A 16579-nucleotide genomic window follows, 5' to 3' on the forward strand; every position below is an offset into this window, starting at 1 on the left:
TGTAATTCTTTAAATAAATGTTTCTGTGTGATTTATAATAAAAAGCAAAATGATTTTGCTTTGCATGTGTGGCTCTCTTTTTCTTCACAGCAAAACTGAAGCCATGATATGATTTTATTATAAATATCATATGACAGATCTAAATAGATCACATAAATACAAATGTTGTGATTAATGATTCTCCTTTGTACAAATAAAAGTCAATATCTATTTATACAAGGACCCAATTTATGTCTTTAGTTGATACAGTACTGAGAGGTGTTAATTCAATTCACAGCTCTATTCAACCTGTTAGGCAAAGAGAACAGTCCCCTGTGAAAGCTTGACAGAAGATACCTAAAAGGAATGAGCTTCAATTATTTTTGGCTATTTGGTTATTTTGGCCCCTATTCCAGAATTCTGTGTTTTATTCTAGGGGGTATTTGTATCCCAGATAGTCTGTGACAAATTTGCATTAATAAATCTGGTTTCAGTGATCAGTTAACTTTTTTGCTTATAATCTAAAAGTTGTATCCTTTTAGAGATAATATTCACTTTATAATATGTGACATCAAGTTTTTAAAAAGAGATTAGAGATTTTGTTTTGTTTATAACTATTCAGCACTATTCTCACTGGTTCTACCAGAACAAAAAAGTAAGATCAAACAACATTTATCAAAAAGGTTTTCATCTTTGTATACTGACAGTATCTACTACCATACATAGTTATCCTTCCACAAATTGTCACTGGATTATACAGGATTCAGAAAAATGAAATTAATGTTTATGTCACAACTGACTCAGAGCAAAAGTCAAATGCAAACCACTAATGGAAACTATCAATCGGGGCTTCAGACACTTGCTCTCACAGGCATCTCGTATGTTTAAAGAAAAACAGCTAATAATAGATTTTGACCAACATAAATCCTTCTCACAGGGACATGATATGTAAACTGATGGCCCTTTAAGATTATAAATTCTTAACCATCCATATTATAAAACCTTCAGAAATGCATAAAAAGCAGAAAATATCAATTAAATAGAAGGGACCTTAAGCATCAAAGGCTCTTTTTTTTAAAAAAGCCCTGAATGAGCTGAAGGTCTATCTTACCTCCCTGCCCAACCCCCCTCACAAAGAATGCTGTGCCTCTATTAAGAGAAATGACAGAAGAGAAAGAGACCCCACCACACACACTGGGAAAAGACGCAAGAGCAAATACTACTGAAGTCCTACTTTGTGCAAATGTTATCTCACTGAAAATTCATAACCACAGGCAGATACACGCACACACACACAATCATCATCATCATCATGATCACATCACACTAGCCTTGCAATTTGGGGGAAAGTGTTGCTTAAGTTGATGAACTAGAGAATGCAATTAACAGGACTTCCAGAGAATATTCCAACCGTTTTTCATATCTTTACATGTAAGAAGTAGACCTCTGCAACTGGCTATCCGCCCCCTTAGCAAACTGGAAGCACAATGGCAGGATGTGGCTCGGCAGCAGTTCACATGGCAATGTTTTAAGAGTTTGGGTTCATCTCAACATAACAAGACTAGGTCACAATTGCTGGAAAAAGGCTAATAAAGTTTAGGTATCGTTTTAGAAGGTGACATAGACTAGATTACAGTCAATGGAATCCCTTCAGGCTCCAATTTATTCATTCCTTCATTCAACAGATACAGCCCGCATTGTACACCAGGCACTGGGTACCTGCTATGTAGCAGACAGCGAACACAGCCCCTCCTATGTACTGTGTCATGTTGCCATAAAGACAGCAGACAGAGTCTCCCCTCTCCTGACACTTCCTATCTAATCCTGGTGAGACTCAGTACAAGAAGACCGGGTTCTGCTCTAGGCACTGTTTTAAAAGGCACACTAGCAAAACAGAATAGTTTAGATGAGGCCATCAATCAAAACACTGAGGTGTCATAAAGGAAACAGCTTAAATAATTGGTGATGATTAAGCTGAAGAGAAGAAACTAAGGGAAATGAGGGTTGCAATGTCTGGACACAGACATGTGGAAGGCATCACGGATTTACCCAGTCTGCTGGAGTTGGGGAGGCAGTACAACAAGGCAGAGCAGATCGGACACCAGGAGTGGAGATCCAGATGAGTAAGAAGGGTTCAGCAGAGACTTCAGTTTAGTCTTTGTAAGCAGGAGCAAAGGGGCAAGCAAAACCTAAACCTGGCTGCCCTTGGGCAAATCACTTCGCCCCTCTGAATCTCAGGCTCCTCAGCTGTGGAACAGGCAGGTCGATTAAATGAGCTCCAACTTGCCTTTCAGCTTTGATATTCTATGATGCTATGATTTAACTTTATATATATATATATATATATATATATATATATATATATATATATGAACATTTTATTATCATTTGAGAAAAATTAGAAGTTGACCAATATGCATTCATTTCAGCTAATGCAAATAACATAATTAAAAAAGCAGGCTGACTTCTCCTAGAAATTCCTAAGAGCAATGCTAGTCATTTCTGACCTGCCATACATTTATTTAGCATGGTAAGAAGAAAGGACTTTGAAAGTGTTTCAGCAAATACCTTTTGAGGGTGTAGTGTAATGATTTGGTGTAGTGAGTATTTCTCTTTTATGCTGGTTCTTATTAACTGGAGTCTTTGGCTCTGGAAGTACAAAGCACTCTTCATTCTTTACAGAGGACTTAGGAGTATATATATTCTCTTTGTTCTTTAATTTATTGGCAGATGCTCTGCATAAACCTGGAGTTAATGATTGAGAGTCCAGACAATTTGATTCTGTCCAATGCTTGGCAAACTAGAAAAAAAAAAAGTCACTGGATAAAGCACACTGAAGAAGAAAAGTCAATTTCTCTACAACATACTTTAATCACTTAAAAATTACCTTGTTCAATTTTTACTAAAATGAATACTATCAAAAGGATATTATTGGCAATACCAAGAAACTTGAAAATGTACATTACGTTTTCTTTAGTACATGTAGATCACTTTAGTCTGTTCTATTAACAGGTAATTTTCAACATGTTTCAGGCCAAGTTTTTACACAAACATACCCAGGTCCCTACCTAGGCAATATTGAGAATGGCCCCACATAAATCCCTAAAAATTGCTTCCTGTGCCTCGATTTCCATGGTTTGTCTCTTACTATGTAATATGTAACAAAAAATAGAAGTTTAATCAATAATTAGGACAGAAAGACCCTGTTAAAATACTCTTACAAAAATGTGGAATAGAAAAAAATTTCTTAATCCTTTTGAATTTATGGGCAAGCTTGCAAAATAGTAAGGAAAGTCCTCAGAGGTCAAATTAAAAACAGGAGCATGAATCCAGAAATGTAACCAAGGATGAGCCTGCCCACGGCCCTAAGGGCATCTACCTACTAGCCTGGATACCCTGCAGCAGCGGCCCCCAACCTTCTGGCTCCAGGGACTGGGCTTTTCCAAGGTCGGTGGGGGACAGGAGTCAGAGTTCAGGTGAGTCTCCCTCACAACCCGGTTCCTACAAGGCCACAAGCCTGTCCGATACTGGTCCACAGCCTTAGGGTTGAGCGCCCCTGCCCGACAGCATAGTTTTTAACACCACAGAAGCCTTAGACCTATGCCAGGTGGTAAGTTAGATCCAAAGCTCCCAAGAAAAGCCAGGAGAGGCTATAACTAAAATTGAAAAAGTGAATTAAATGTAAATCTGCCCTGCAGAGGAGTCGGCAAGAAAATGTGTCTATCTTGGCCTTAGCTCTGGAGAAGGAAAAATAAGTCTCCTTTAACAGTTTGTAAGTAACCATAGGACAGTCTTCATATAGCCTTGGGCCCAAATTCATACTATGTGCATGGTCCCCAAAATCACAAGCCTAGAATTTAATTTAAAGTAGTCCTGAAGTGGCTGTATTCCATGGTAGAAGCAAACACAATTCCTATTGAAAAGCTTCAGTCTAACACAACCCAAGCTCTCAACCTCAAAGTATTCCCACGGAGCCTTTTTTTAATAATTGGGAAGAACACAGAATGTCTGTTATCTTGCTCGGACTACTGAATGTAGTATTGAGTTGGACAAAAGTTCGTTTAATTTCTTTTCAATGAAATGGCTATAGTAGCGCTTAGTTGTCTTTAACTTCATTCAAAACAATTTTATAGACTGTATTGCGGCGGCTGTCATAGCGGCGTGTATTTAAAAAAAACTTATCAAAATTGAGGAATTTTTGTGTAGCCATTTTAATGTAGAAGATGGAAGAAAATACGCAAAATTTTCAGCATATTATGCTTTTATTATTTCAAGAAAGGTAAAAAATGCAAAAAAAAGAAAAAAAGATTTGTGCAGTGTATAGGGAAGGTGCTGTGACTGATTGATGTGTCAAAAAGTTTATGAAATTGCATGCTGGAAACTTCTCGCTGACAATGCTCCATGGTCAGGTAGACCAGCTGAAGTTTGATAGCAATCAAATCAAGACATTAATTGAGAACAATCAATGTTATACCATGTGGGAGACAGCTGACATATTCAAAATAACCAAATCAATAAAGTTATTGGTGAAAATGAAAACTGTGTCTTTTATTTTATGGGAAAAAACTATAATAGACTTTTTGGCCAACGTAATAATAAAAGAAAAAACTACTAAAGGCATAGGAACTGGAAGAAACAAAACTGTCATCCATAGATGATATAATTCTCTATGTAGAGCACTCAAAAAAATATACAAGTTATAAGAATTAAAAAAAGTTTAGAAAAGTTGTTGAATATCAGATCAAGACACAAAAATTAATTTCATATCTATAAATCAATACTGGAGGGTTAGGAAAATGTGATTTTTAAGAACGTACCATTCCCAATAGTAATAAAAAATAAAAGTACCTAGAAATAAATCTAATAAAATATGTAAGATCTTTTTGGAGAAGTTTAGAAAGCTTTATTAAAAGCAATTAACTAAAACCAAATAAATGGAGGGGTGTACTATTTTATGGATAGGGATTTAAGGGTCTACGTTGTAATTTTTCCCAATTTGAATCTTAAATTCAATGTAATTTTGACTTTTGAGTATGTGAAATTTGTCAAGATGATTCTAAAATGTACACGGGAATGCAAAGAGGCGAGAATAAGAAGAAATTGGCCTAAGGAAGAATGAGTGAAAATTAGCCAAGCAGATAGAAGAACTAATATAAAATTAAAGTAATTAAGATGTGTGCTATTGGTGCAAATAAACCAATAAAATAAAATACAGACCAGAAACAGGCATACTCATATAACAACTTGATACATCATAGAAGTATGTTTGTAGATCAGTGGGGAAAAGTGGACTTTTGAATGGTACTGGTACAACTGATTATATGAGGGAAATATTGATTCCTTACCTCACACCAAGCAGAGGAATGCCGAACAGATTAAAGACTTAAATGTGAAAAAAAAAGCTTTAAAACTTTTAGAAGCAAAAAAGACACAAAAATTACAAAACATAACAGAAAATTATGACAACTTCAAACTCATTAAAATTAATGACATCTGTCATCAAAGAGGACAAGTGACAAACTTGGATAATATATCTACAACACATAACCAAGAAAGAATGAGAATTAAGATTAAATTAGGAACTTTGATACAATAAGCAAAAAAGAAACAATCTAATAGAAAAATGGGCAAAGCATGTGAATAACAATTTCATAGACCAGAAAACATCATTGGTCAATTAATAAATAAGAAGATGCATCAATAAGCAGAAAAGTACAAACTAAAACCACAGTGAGATATCACTTTACACCCCCACCATTAGAAAATACTAAAAGCTAAAAATACCAAATATTGATAAATTTGTGGAGCAATACTTCTATGTATGGTCGAAGTTTCATTAATAAACCACTTTGGGGGAAAAAACCGGCATTATCTGGTAAGGCTGAAGATTCTCATTCCACTTCTAAGTAGACACCCTATAGAACTCCCACATACTCGTAACAGGGGCCTTGCTGTACACAAGAGTTAATGTGGCAGGTTCTGGCTGGAGTTTAGGAACTCAGTTTTTAAAAAGTCCCCACCACTGAGTCTGTTTGTATGGCTGTGGCGCTGAACCCTGCTGTACCCATGGGTACAGACTGTACAAAAAGCGTGATGAATGGCGAACTCCTGCTTTCCTTCTGGAAGCCTCGAATTCTATGTTTGTGACTGATCACACAGACAAGGAGTGCCTGGAGCCAGCGCCCAGGAAAAACTCTGGCGGTGGGGTCTCCGGGCAGCGCCCCTGCGCAGAGACAGGCGCCCCTGCTCCTGCGTTTCACTGCCGGGGGAAGGAGTGCACTCCGCGCGGCCTCCTCAAAGCGGAGAAAATACTAACTATGCACCCAAGAAGATCAACAAACTCCAAGTGGATAAAAAGGTTTTTAAAAGAAGAGGAAAACAGATAGTTGCTGCTCTGAGCTGGCAGAGAGAGGGAGCGGACGACGAAGGGGCATGAGGAGTTTTGGGGGCCACAGAACTGTCCTTGATTTTGGTGGTGGTTACAGGACTGTAGGCATTTGTCAAAACAGAATTGACACTAAAATAGTGTATTTAGCTACTTAACTACATGTAAATTATACCTCATTTTTTTAAAAAAAAGAGAGACGAGAAGCAGTAAAGTGTTTCAAAATACAATCTTGGCTTCCTTCAACTTGGAAATAATTGGCATCCCTTTCATTAATAGTCCAAGAATCTCTCATTAATGTTTTCAATGGTTTAGGAATTCATTAAGTTTGCAAGCACATACTAGATCGCATGTTAGAACGGAGATGTTTTTATAATTGATACAATATATCCTGTTTTAAACAGTAATAAAATTAACCAACCTGTGGTGTTTGGGGAGTAGTCACACCTGTTGATAAATTGTCCTCGCACCATTCATAGTCTATTAATCCAGCCACATAATTTTCATCACTTGTGGCCACATCTTCTAGACTCAGGTTCTTTGACTATTCAAAAAGAGAAGCATCAAGATTCAATTTTTAAAATTGTATATTTCCAGCAGAGGGCAAGGCCCTGGAAGCAGATAAAAAGAGAGTATAACAAAGGAGCTTACCATTCAGTAGAGAAAACGAGAAGTCAAAAAATTTCAATTCAGATTATTACATGAGAGAATCTCTGATTCTCAAACAATATGTTTTGGAACATTCTATGTTTATGGCATACTACTTAGCATATCATTATCAGATAATCATTAATGCCAGACAATCCCTTTGCAAATCTACAAATAAAAAGCTCTGACAAAGTTGAAGATGGAAAAGAAACAACTTTGAAATACAGGTTTCTTAGCTGTAAGAACACACAGAGTAGTTGGCAATTTTTATTAAGAACAAATTAGCCTTATGAAAGTTGTCCTGGGGGCAAGATATGTGAGGCCCAGAGCTAATAATACCACCAGAGTCATGTAGTTTCCCTTGTTCTTCCTCTCTATAAAATAAGGTTATATACCAAATTCACCCTAAATTCTAAGACAATAGAGCATAATTGGATTTTTTAATTTTCCCCTCCTTCCCTTTCCCTCGACACCTGGTTAACCTGACCAGGCAATTTTACTTCAATTTCTTACACCCCGTCCTTTCGTTTCCAGTCCCACTGTCACTGTCCTAATTCAAGGACAAATCTTCTCAGACCGGAACTATCCAAACAGACAATATGGTCTCTGCCACCAGTCTTCCCGCCCTCTCAACTGGGAATGACAGAGTCCTCCAGGGCTGCCAATTACCGTCTGCGAGGCCTAGCTACATGGAGTGCTAGGCTGAGGAAAACACGAAAGCTAAGTCTAGGTTCAGTGGGAAACGGTGGTGACTGACGGCTGTCATGGGTACTACAGAAGGGAGAGTAACAGCAACACACATCCCCGAAAAAAGAATTCGATATACCCCTGGATTAATTATTTGAAATTACGTTATGTCTTACACAAAAGTCCACGGCTCCCATTACCCAGACTATAAAGTCTCACCCCTCTCATAAGGGATGTCAAGGTTCCCTATAATCTCTCACCTACCCTTCTAGCTAAACAGGTCAGTCACTGTCAACAGAATATATCTGTTTCAACTGACTGAATAACATGAATGCTCAAGTAATTAAATTATTGGGTAAATGCCCATTAGATGGAAGTTAAGAGTAAATACCTTTCCAGCTCTGTACCACTCAAAAGCACATGAACTGAGAGCAGGCCCGCCCAGACATAAGAAAATCCAATGGCTTAGGAAAATGTCTGACCTCTTAACTAAGGTATCATGAATTTAAAACTTTAGCTGAAGCATTTATTCTAAGTACATAGGTATCTAATCCCTTTTTCAGAGGACTTTGATCAGAAGCAAAACTCATACTTTCAAGTGCTTCTGTATCCCAAGGCGTTACCTTGGGTCTGAGAGTTTGAAGGGTTTGGTGACGCAGGCAGGATGGCCCATGGGCTGGTCACTGAGCGCAAAGATAAAGATCAGCCTGAGCGCCGGGCATTCACCAGCCCGCCAACACTCCCCAGAACAGACCAGAAAACCACAAGGATAAGATTATCTCACTTCAGAGATTTCTTCACAATAGACCACTTGTACTGACAGCTTTTAGTTCTTAGTTTGGTCAAAGACCAACCGGGGAGGGAAGAAGGGAGACAAGTTAGGTCAGGCCCACTACATCTGCAGCACATTGTTGACAAGTGACACAAAGAGAGCGCTAAATGAAGTGTTAAAGGGACTTCAGTAAAAGACCATAAAAGAGGGGCCTGCATTTTAACGTTTTTTACAACAGCATTTTTGAGACCTAAAGGGAAAAAAAGTCACCTTACCCACATAACCATCTAGGCTATACTAGATTCCATAAAGAGGGCCAACCATCTCTCCGAGAAAATAGAAGTACAGCTTCTTAGTGCTAAGTCATTTAAACTACAACCTGAATTAATCTGAGAGATCATATTACAAAGTTCCACACCCATTAGGCAAAGTATTTGGAAGGCAGAATCATAAGCCATGGGAGATACAAAGGTTTGAACAGAAAACTGAGACTAATGGGAGCACTTAGGAATGACATGGTGCTTCCAAATACTGGGCTGGCCACAAAGTTCGTTTTGTTTTTTCCCTAAGATGGCTCTAGTAGCGCTTGGTTGTCTTGAACTTCATTCACAACAATTTTGTTAGATTGTATTGTGACAGTTGTTATATCAGCATACATTTTTTAAAAAACTTGTCAAAACTGAATTTTTGTGTAGCCACTTTAATACTGAAAATGGAAGAAATACGCAACATTTTCAGCATATTATGCTTTATTATTTCAAGAAAGGTGAAAAAGCAACTGAAACACACACAAAAAGATTTGTGCAGTGTGTAGAGAAGATGCTGTGACTGATCATATGTGTCAAAAGTGGTTTGAGAAGTTTCATGCTGGAGCTTTCTCACTGGACAATGCTGTGTAGTCGGGTGGGCCAGCTGAAGCTGACAGCAATGAAATCAAGACGTTGAGAACAATCAACATTGTATCACGCAGGAGATAGCTAACATACTGAAAATAGCCAAATCAATAAAGTTATTGGTGAAAATGAAAAACGTCTTTAATTTTACAAAAAAAACTAAAGGCTTTTTGGCCAACCCAATACACAAAGCTTCTCTGCCATTCTAAATGTTCATGACAAAGGAAAATGGGACAGAGACAACAAAATAGAAAAAATAATTTGGTTACAACTAATACAAAGCATGAGTTGCATGAACTATTGCTACTGCTAAACAAACAAAAACCTAAACCCTTAATATGAATGGGTATTAAAATAGTCATTGAAATATTTCATGTCCTATAAAGTATATGTCTTGTATTCACAGGTCTCACTCCCGACAATTTTTAAATTTATCTACAATTTAGGAATACTGTGTCCTTTAAAAGCACTTACATGTGCATAAGTTATATAAATAAACACACTAAAAATAGACCCCAAGGACACACTCAAATATAAACTATATTATCTATAGGTAGTCAGTTCATAAGTAAACTCTAGTTTCCTTTAGCTTACCTGTGGCTTAAAATTTTTCTACAACAATCAGGAAATACTTTATTAAAATATAGGGGAAGGGAGAATTTTCTAAAAGTGCCATGTTAATATTCAAAATTTTACAATTCAAGTTTAGAATCTGCTATTTTCCCATCAAAAGTATATTAAATATCCTGCCTCTGGCCCTTGACACCAGCAAAGTTAACTTTCCCAGGGTGTATCCACCACGAACACGGCAGACACGTGGCAAAAGCAGTGGGTGTTCACAAAAGTATCTTAACATTTACCTCAATGTTTGTGAATGGGGTGCCACTGGCTTGTCCACAGGAAAAAGAAGGAAGCCTTAAACGAACTGGTTTTCCCCGAGCCTTCTTGGCTAGAAGCAGAAGATAGGTCGCTGTCAGATGATCATATTGCCACTGGAGGAAAAGAAAATCAAGTTGTTTAGAAGATTAAAGTTGTTTTTTTAAATAATGTTCTATTTAAATTAATTTTTTCCTTGGTGTAATAGATATTCAGAATTTTTAAAAACTTCAGCTTTATAAGGCATGTAATGAAAAACAGCAACCCCTATACCACACCTCCAACACATACCCATTTCTACTTCCCCAAAAGAACCACTTTTATATATAATTTTAGCTATTTTTTCTGTAGTTCTCAGTTGTTTGTACAGCTTTAATTTTTTCTCCAGCTTCAGATATTACCTATAGATTGCCCTACTGTGTAGAATTTAGCTCTACTACACTTCCTTCCTTCCCCCCGCCCCACATTTCCTCCCTGCATCGTTATAACTTTAGGAAATCAATATTTTTATTATTATTATTATTATTATGTAAATACATAGTATTCACAACTAAGTAAAGGTAGTCTTCAAATATTTCATTAGTACACCAACCAATCAGCACAGAGGCCACGGTGTGAGTAGGACCCTCCACACGCCTATCACGCTGATTGCTAGCCTTTTAATGATGGATTTGCAGGTGGGACTGGAGGGGAGGTGGCTGGGGCCTAAGCGATGGAACAGGGCAACAGGGAGGGCACTCCAGCAAGTAGTCGGTTACCCATCAGTATATAAATATTAGTATCTCAACAACCATATGGCCGCACTGGCTGAGTATCAGCCCTGCAGCTAAATGACACACGGTGCTATCCTCGCATTTCCTCCTCTTATTACTCAGTGTTTCCTGAAGTTAAAACTTTTAAAGGCAGTCATTTGTCTTAACTCACTCAACTCCACAGTCTCCAACACTCTTCACCTCCTCTCAACATGTTCACACATATCAAATAATCTGTCTCAGTCTCTGTCTCCCTTGTGGAAACATTCCACCTGACGTCCGCCTTCCACACTGCACTCAGGACCGGCTTCCTTCTCAGCCTGCAACTCAGCTGTTAGTCTATGGGTTCCCTTCCCCTCTATGTTACAATGCATCCCCAGTTCCCTAGATCCTAAATATTCCTCTTTCTTGGTTTACTTCCTTATTTCTTATGTATGGAGTAGAATACATACTCCAGTAACTTCCTGAGAGTGGATGAAGAGGAGGTAAATTTTTTGAGAGCTTGCATGTCTGATAAATGACCGCATTCTATTCAAACACTTGATTCTATTTTGGCTGAGTACAGAATTCTAGGCTGATAATAATTTTCAGCTTTGAAGGCATGGTTGCATGGTCTTTTCACTTCTAGTATAGCTACCGAAAAATCGAAAGCCTTTCTGATTCCCAAGACTTTGTGTGTGATCTTTTGTTTTTTTGTTCCTGAAACTTTTTGGATCTTCTTTTCCCCAGTTCTCTGAAATTTCACTATTAACAGGCCCTCATGAAGCTCTATTTTCATCTGTTTTGCTAAGCCCTGGTTAAGCCCCTTTGTTCTTAGAAACTCAGTCTGGAATATTTCTTCAATGGTTTCTCCCCTCTTTCTTATGTTTTATCTCCCTGCAACTTATCTTATTTGTATGTAGGACCATTCTCACCTCTTCTACTCTATTTGTGCATCATTTTGTCTTTAGATTCTACTTTGAAAAATTTCACATTAACTCATTTTCAAACATTTTTACTGAGCTTTTAATTTCTGAGGTCATATTTTAAATTTTCAAGAGCTATTTCTTGAAACGTTCCTTTTTAGTCATCTTATTCCTATTTCAAGAAAGAAATAGCTTCTCTTATCTCTGAGAATATTAATTATCATTTCTTAGCCATTTTTCCCCACTTCCTGTTATCTGTTTTTTTCTGAGTTTCGTTACTTTTTCTTCCTTCTCCCTACCAACCCCATGCCATTTGCTTTGACCTCTGACTTTCATGGTAGAGGCTTTCCTCAAATATCTTGTGATCTTTATCTATCTGTCTCTATTTAAAAGTGAAGAATTATAATAACAGCTAATTAAAGGGTCTATGTGTAGTCTGGGGCTGCTTATCATCTTGGGGGCTTTTCTCAAAGGCTGCGATTTTCAACCAGTGTGCAGCAAAAATATTCAAAACATGCAATTCCTGACTATTTAGGCAGGGGCACTGACCTCTTTTCCCTTAGATTGTCAAATTTAAAAATGACAACAGCCAACACAACAATAGTTCTCTGGTGTAATGAAACACAATTATACCTATTTTTTTGTCAGATTGGCAAAAATACATATTTTGGGGGATGCCACAGAATTTTAGTAATTAGTTTATGTTTGCCATCAGATGAAAAAGGTTGAAGATCTCTATTCTAAGGTAAACAGACAGGAAACCTGTACTCCCAACCACTGCTATAGTAGGTTTTTTCTTCTGGCTTTTCCCTAAAGATGAACCTTCCAATATTTCCCCCACCCCAGTGCAAACAGGATAAAATCCTAGTTCCGGCATGCTCCCAGCTGAACAGTGAAGGGGGTTAGAGGCAGCGGTTCGCTGTTCAATATGAGGACTGTGTGTGCCCCTGCATCCTTTTCAACACAGCTCATCACCCCACCTGAGCTGTGCCTGGTGCCTGAGTGCCTCTTCTTCAATGTCTCCCAGCTCCTGCCGGGGTGGGGAGGAGGTGGCTGTCATGATGCACAAGGTAGAGAAAGGGACCTAGGGGTCTAACTGCTTCTAATGCAGACTTTCAGCCAATCTTCATGGTTTCCAGCCTGCTCACGTCCCTGACTTCAGAGCTTCCCAGCACTGCTGACCCCTGAGCCGTTCCGGAGCCCTAGCACTCCAATCAGTTTGCGTCTTGCCCTCACCCACTGCAGCACTTGGGCTTTCAGCTCTCGCCAAAATGCTGCACCAGCTGCCACTTATCTACTTTATAACCTCCAAACTCTTAGTGACATCACTTTTGTCTCCTCTTTTATTATCTATTGTGAATTTTTGTCCTTTACCCCTTTATTTTAGTGAGGTTTTAGGAAGTGTTGGATGCAAACATGTTTGTTTAATCCACTGTGTTTAAATGAAAATTTCTAAATAATGTACTCATAAGACTATGAACTCTCTCTGCCCTGCAAAAGTTACATTTTAATAATTATTACATTTTAATAATACTGAATAATATTTAAATGCCATGTGTCTCCTCACAAAGTACATTATCCAAAGAGGTCCACTACCAGTTCTGCTTTTATTAATAAATTTTATCAGTTAATATTATAGATGGCCACAACCACAGTATATGCTTTGAAATTTATATAATGGATCTATCCATCTAGTGGGAGAAATATAAACTGTGATAAGTTATCACAGAATATTTCCTTTAATCCAGACAGGGCAGGGGGAAGGCAGGAAAGGTTTCAGGGAGAAAGTACTTGGGAACTGAGTGAAAACTAAGTAGTTGGAATCACTCTCCAGTTTCCAAAAAGCAGAGAGAAATGAGGAAGTTCCAAAGGCATCCACAGCAAATGCAAGATAGGCTAAAAGAAGCTAAGCCAGACTCCCTCAGCCAGACAGCCTGAGCTCCTGAAATAGTTACTTTACTCCCCTCAAGTAGCTGGACTTGAGGCAGAAGACCTGGAGAGAGTAGATAAAACCAAAATGAGGAAGTCCTGGGAGGCTGGCATCAAAGTAAGCAGCTGACATTGACACTTATCAACATCCTGAACTCTGGAAATAGTCCTGTAATAGCATAGTAATACTTAAGACCACAGCCGGGCCTCCACACTTTGATCCTAAACAATCTATAGTCCATGTTAGCATTAACATAATCTGATTGTAATAAATTAGCACTGTGGTTTGACCCCCAGAGTGGTCAGTCCGGAAGAACTATGGGTAATCGCATGCACCATAGCAGAAAAACTATATAACTTCTAATGCATATTCAGGAAAAAGTACATTAAGAATAGGGAAGTAAAAAGCCTTATAAAATTACGACCCCTCAGGCAACAGGAGGCATTTCTATGTTCTGAGGACTGGCTTGCTTCGATATTCTGTAGAGCATACTGTGCTCAATAAATCTTGCTTGCTTCCCTTTACTTGTCCAATTCTTTGTTCACAACCACCAAGAACCTGGTTACCTGTGCACACCTGCGACAAAACTACATTAAGGACTTTTTTCTCACCTCCCACATCTATAGATTCATCTATGACAACCACCTTTTTGAAAAAGATGCCATAAATTAATTACAGACAATGGCTAAGAAACAGGTTGCCACTTGCTTATCAACAATGGTATGACCCAGGCATTGCAGACAACACCTGGACAGCGCCAAGAGTTTTAAATGGAGTTTCCTAAGCAAGCCAAGGAGTTTTACAACCAGCCTCTAAGCTCTCTTTTAGCCTAGACAAAAAAAATCCCATCATTTTTATAACTTTTTTGCCATAGTCACTGCATATTACTACTTACAATAAGATGTACAGGGAGCTCTGTGTTGAATAACAGATAAATCAACACATTAGTTATGCTTTCAAGTGATGTCAGTCCACAAGTCTAACCCAGCCAATGTCTCCCTTATCGTTTACACAGTTCCCTCTTTTGAAAGTCAAATGTCTGAAAGTGAAGCAATAGGTTTACCTGTTATAAAGAAGATACCATTTCTAGAAAACTAAAAACATTTTTAAATCCCCTCATTGTCCAGGCAGGCCAAATATTAAAGGACTGCCCAGTCACCTGGGCTGAGGAGAGGCAGCTGTGGGTACAGAGGGTTGGAGAAATCCTTCCCCTGACCTTGCTCCCAGGACCCCCAATCTGTAAGCTCCCACCACCAGAAACATGGGCATTTTTATTGCAGGCATAGGGTAAAGGGACGCCTTGCTCCAAATAAGTTCTCATGGCACATGTGACCCTCAGTGAAGTTCCCCTATCACATGACTGGCAGCTCCCACAACCCAGAGCCAATCAGAGCTGAAAGAATAGGGGAAAGCAAGGAAAGTGACGAGGTGGGAGCTCTAGGACCACTGCTGGAAGTCTCAAAGGGCTGCAATGAGATAGCTCAAAATCATGAGACCTATGAAACTCTGACTTCTGCGTATAAAAAGCAGTTTAAGAGTGTGCTCATGTACAATATAAAAGTGGGGGTTCTATCAGTTGAATGTTTGGGAATAATGTTTCTCGTTCCCTGGACAAAGATCAGCAGCCTCATATCAGCATGGGACACAATAAACTGATCTCGCTCTGTCCTAACTCCCCCACAAGTAAAAGCAGAGTTCCCGAGAGGCCAGAAGAATAGGATCACAGCTGACCTCGAACCTGGCTTTCCTGAGGCTCTTTAAACTAAAAGGTACTTAGGACCAATGTGAATTCTCTGAGACTACCTAGGCCAGGATTTCTCAACCTCAACCCTATTGACCTAAGACCTGGATAATCCTATACTGTGACAGACTATTCTGTGCATTATAGGATATTCAGCACCATCCCTGGACTCTACCAGGGATGCCATTAGTACATACACAAACCCCAGCTGTGACAACCAAAAATGTTCTGAGGGGCAAAGTCACTCCCAGTTGAGAACCACAGACATAGCCCAATGCTTCTCAAGTTTTAATGTACACACGACTCACTCAGGGATTTTATTAAGATGCAGATTCTAATTTAGTAGGTCAGAGGTGGAGCCTGAGATTCTGCATTTCTAATAAACCCCAAGCGACTCTGATGCTGCTGGTCCTAGGGCACACTTTAAGTAGCAAGAATCTAGAGTAATACTTCTTAACTCCTGGCTGCACATTGCAATCACTCGGGAAGCTTTTAAAAGTTGTGATGCGTAGGCCATACTTCAGACCAAAGGGATCATAATCTGAGGGTAGGACCAAGGCATCAGAATTAGTTTCAAGTTCCCAGGTTTGACTCCAATGTTCAGCCAAGGTTAAGGAGATGTATTCTATTCATCCCTACGACTGGAAAATAAGTACAGCTATAGACAGGCATTTAAGAATAAGGGAAGGATACAAAAGAAGAGAAACTATTACTTTCCTCACAGCATTCTTGATCTTGGTCATGCCTAGTTCTCAGAATAACTGAGAAACTTAGAGAGATGTAATACCAGAAAATAATCTCTATCATGCTTCATTATATATTTTGTTTTCTGTATCAGAAGTAAAGAAAACAGTTCCTAGTTCCATTTCACTTTTAAGTTTCAAAACTGTATTTAGAGACCAAATAAAGGATACTATTTTAAAGAATTTTTTCCAATGATTCTTGAAATTCTGAGTACGTTACTTTTAAGATTCAAATTTTTAAAATTTGTGAATTTCATACCAAGTTTCA

General features: G+C 38.5%; 1 protein-coding gene across 7 annotated transcripts in view; it reads right to left on the reverse strand.

Annotated features, from left to right (window-relative positions):
- The window catches only part of MELK (maternal embryonic leucine zipper kinase), a 68441-nt gene that overhangs the window by 6527 nt on the left and 45335 nt on the right, over window positions 1-16579 (reverse strand). For 6 of the 7 annotated variants that reach the window (XM_054584980.1, XM_054584977.1, XM_054584975.1 and 3 more), the window contains 3 exons: window positions 10225-10356; window positions 6786-6908; window positions 2548-2779 (listed from right to left, as the gene is read on the reverse strand). In XM_054584980.1, the coding sequence (XP_054440955.1) occupies window positions 2548-2779; window positions 6786-6908; window positions 10225-10356 (487 nt within the window). The remainder of the gene's footprint in view (window positions 1-2547; window positions 2780-6785; window positions 6909-10224; window positions 10357-16579) is intronic. The other variant, XM_054584978.1, reaches the window with a different exon arrangement.

Source organism: Pteronotus mesoamericanus, unplaced genomic scaffold (assembly GCF_021234165.1).
Source record: "Pteronotus mesoamericanus isolate MK-2021 breed Mesoamerican mustached bat unplaced genomic scaffold, CSHL_Meso_final contig_78, whole genome shotgun sequence".
Taxonomy (NCBI): Eukaryota; Metazoa; Chordata; class Mammalia; order Chiroptera; family Mormoopidae; genus Pteronotus; species Pteronotus mesoamericanus.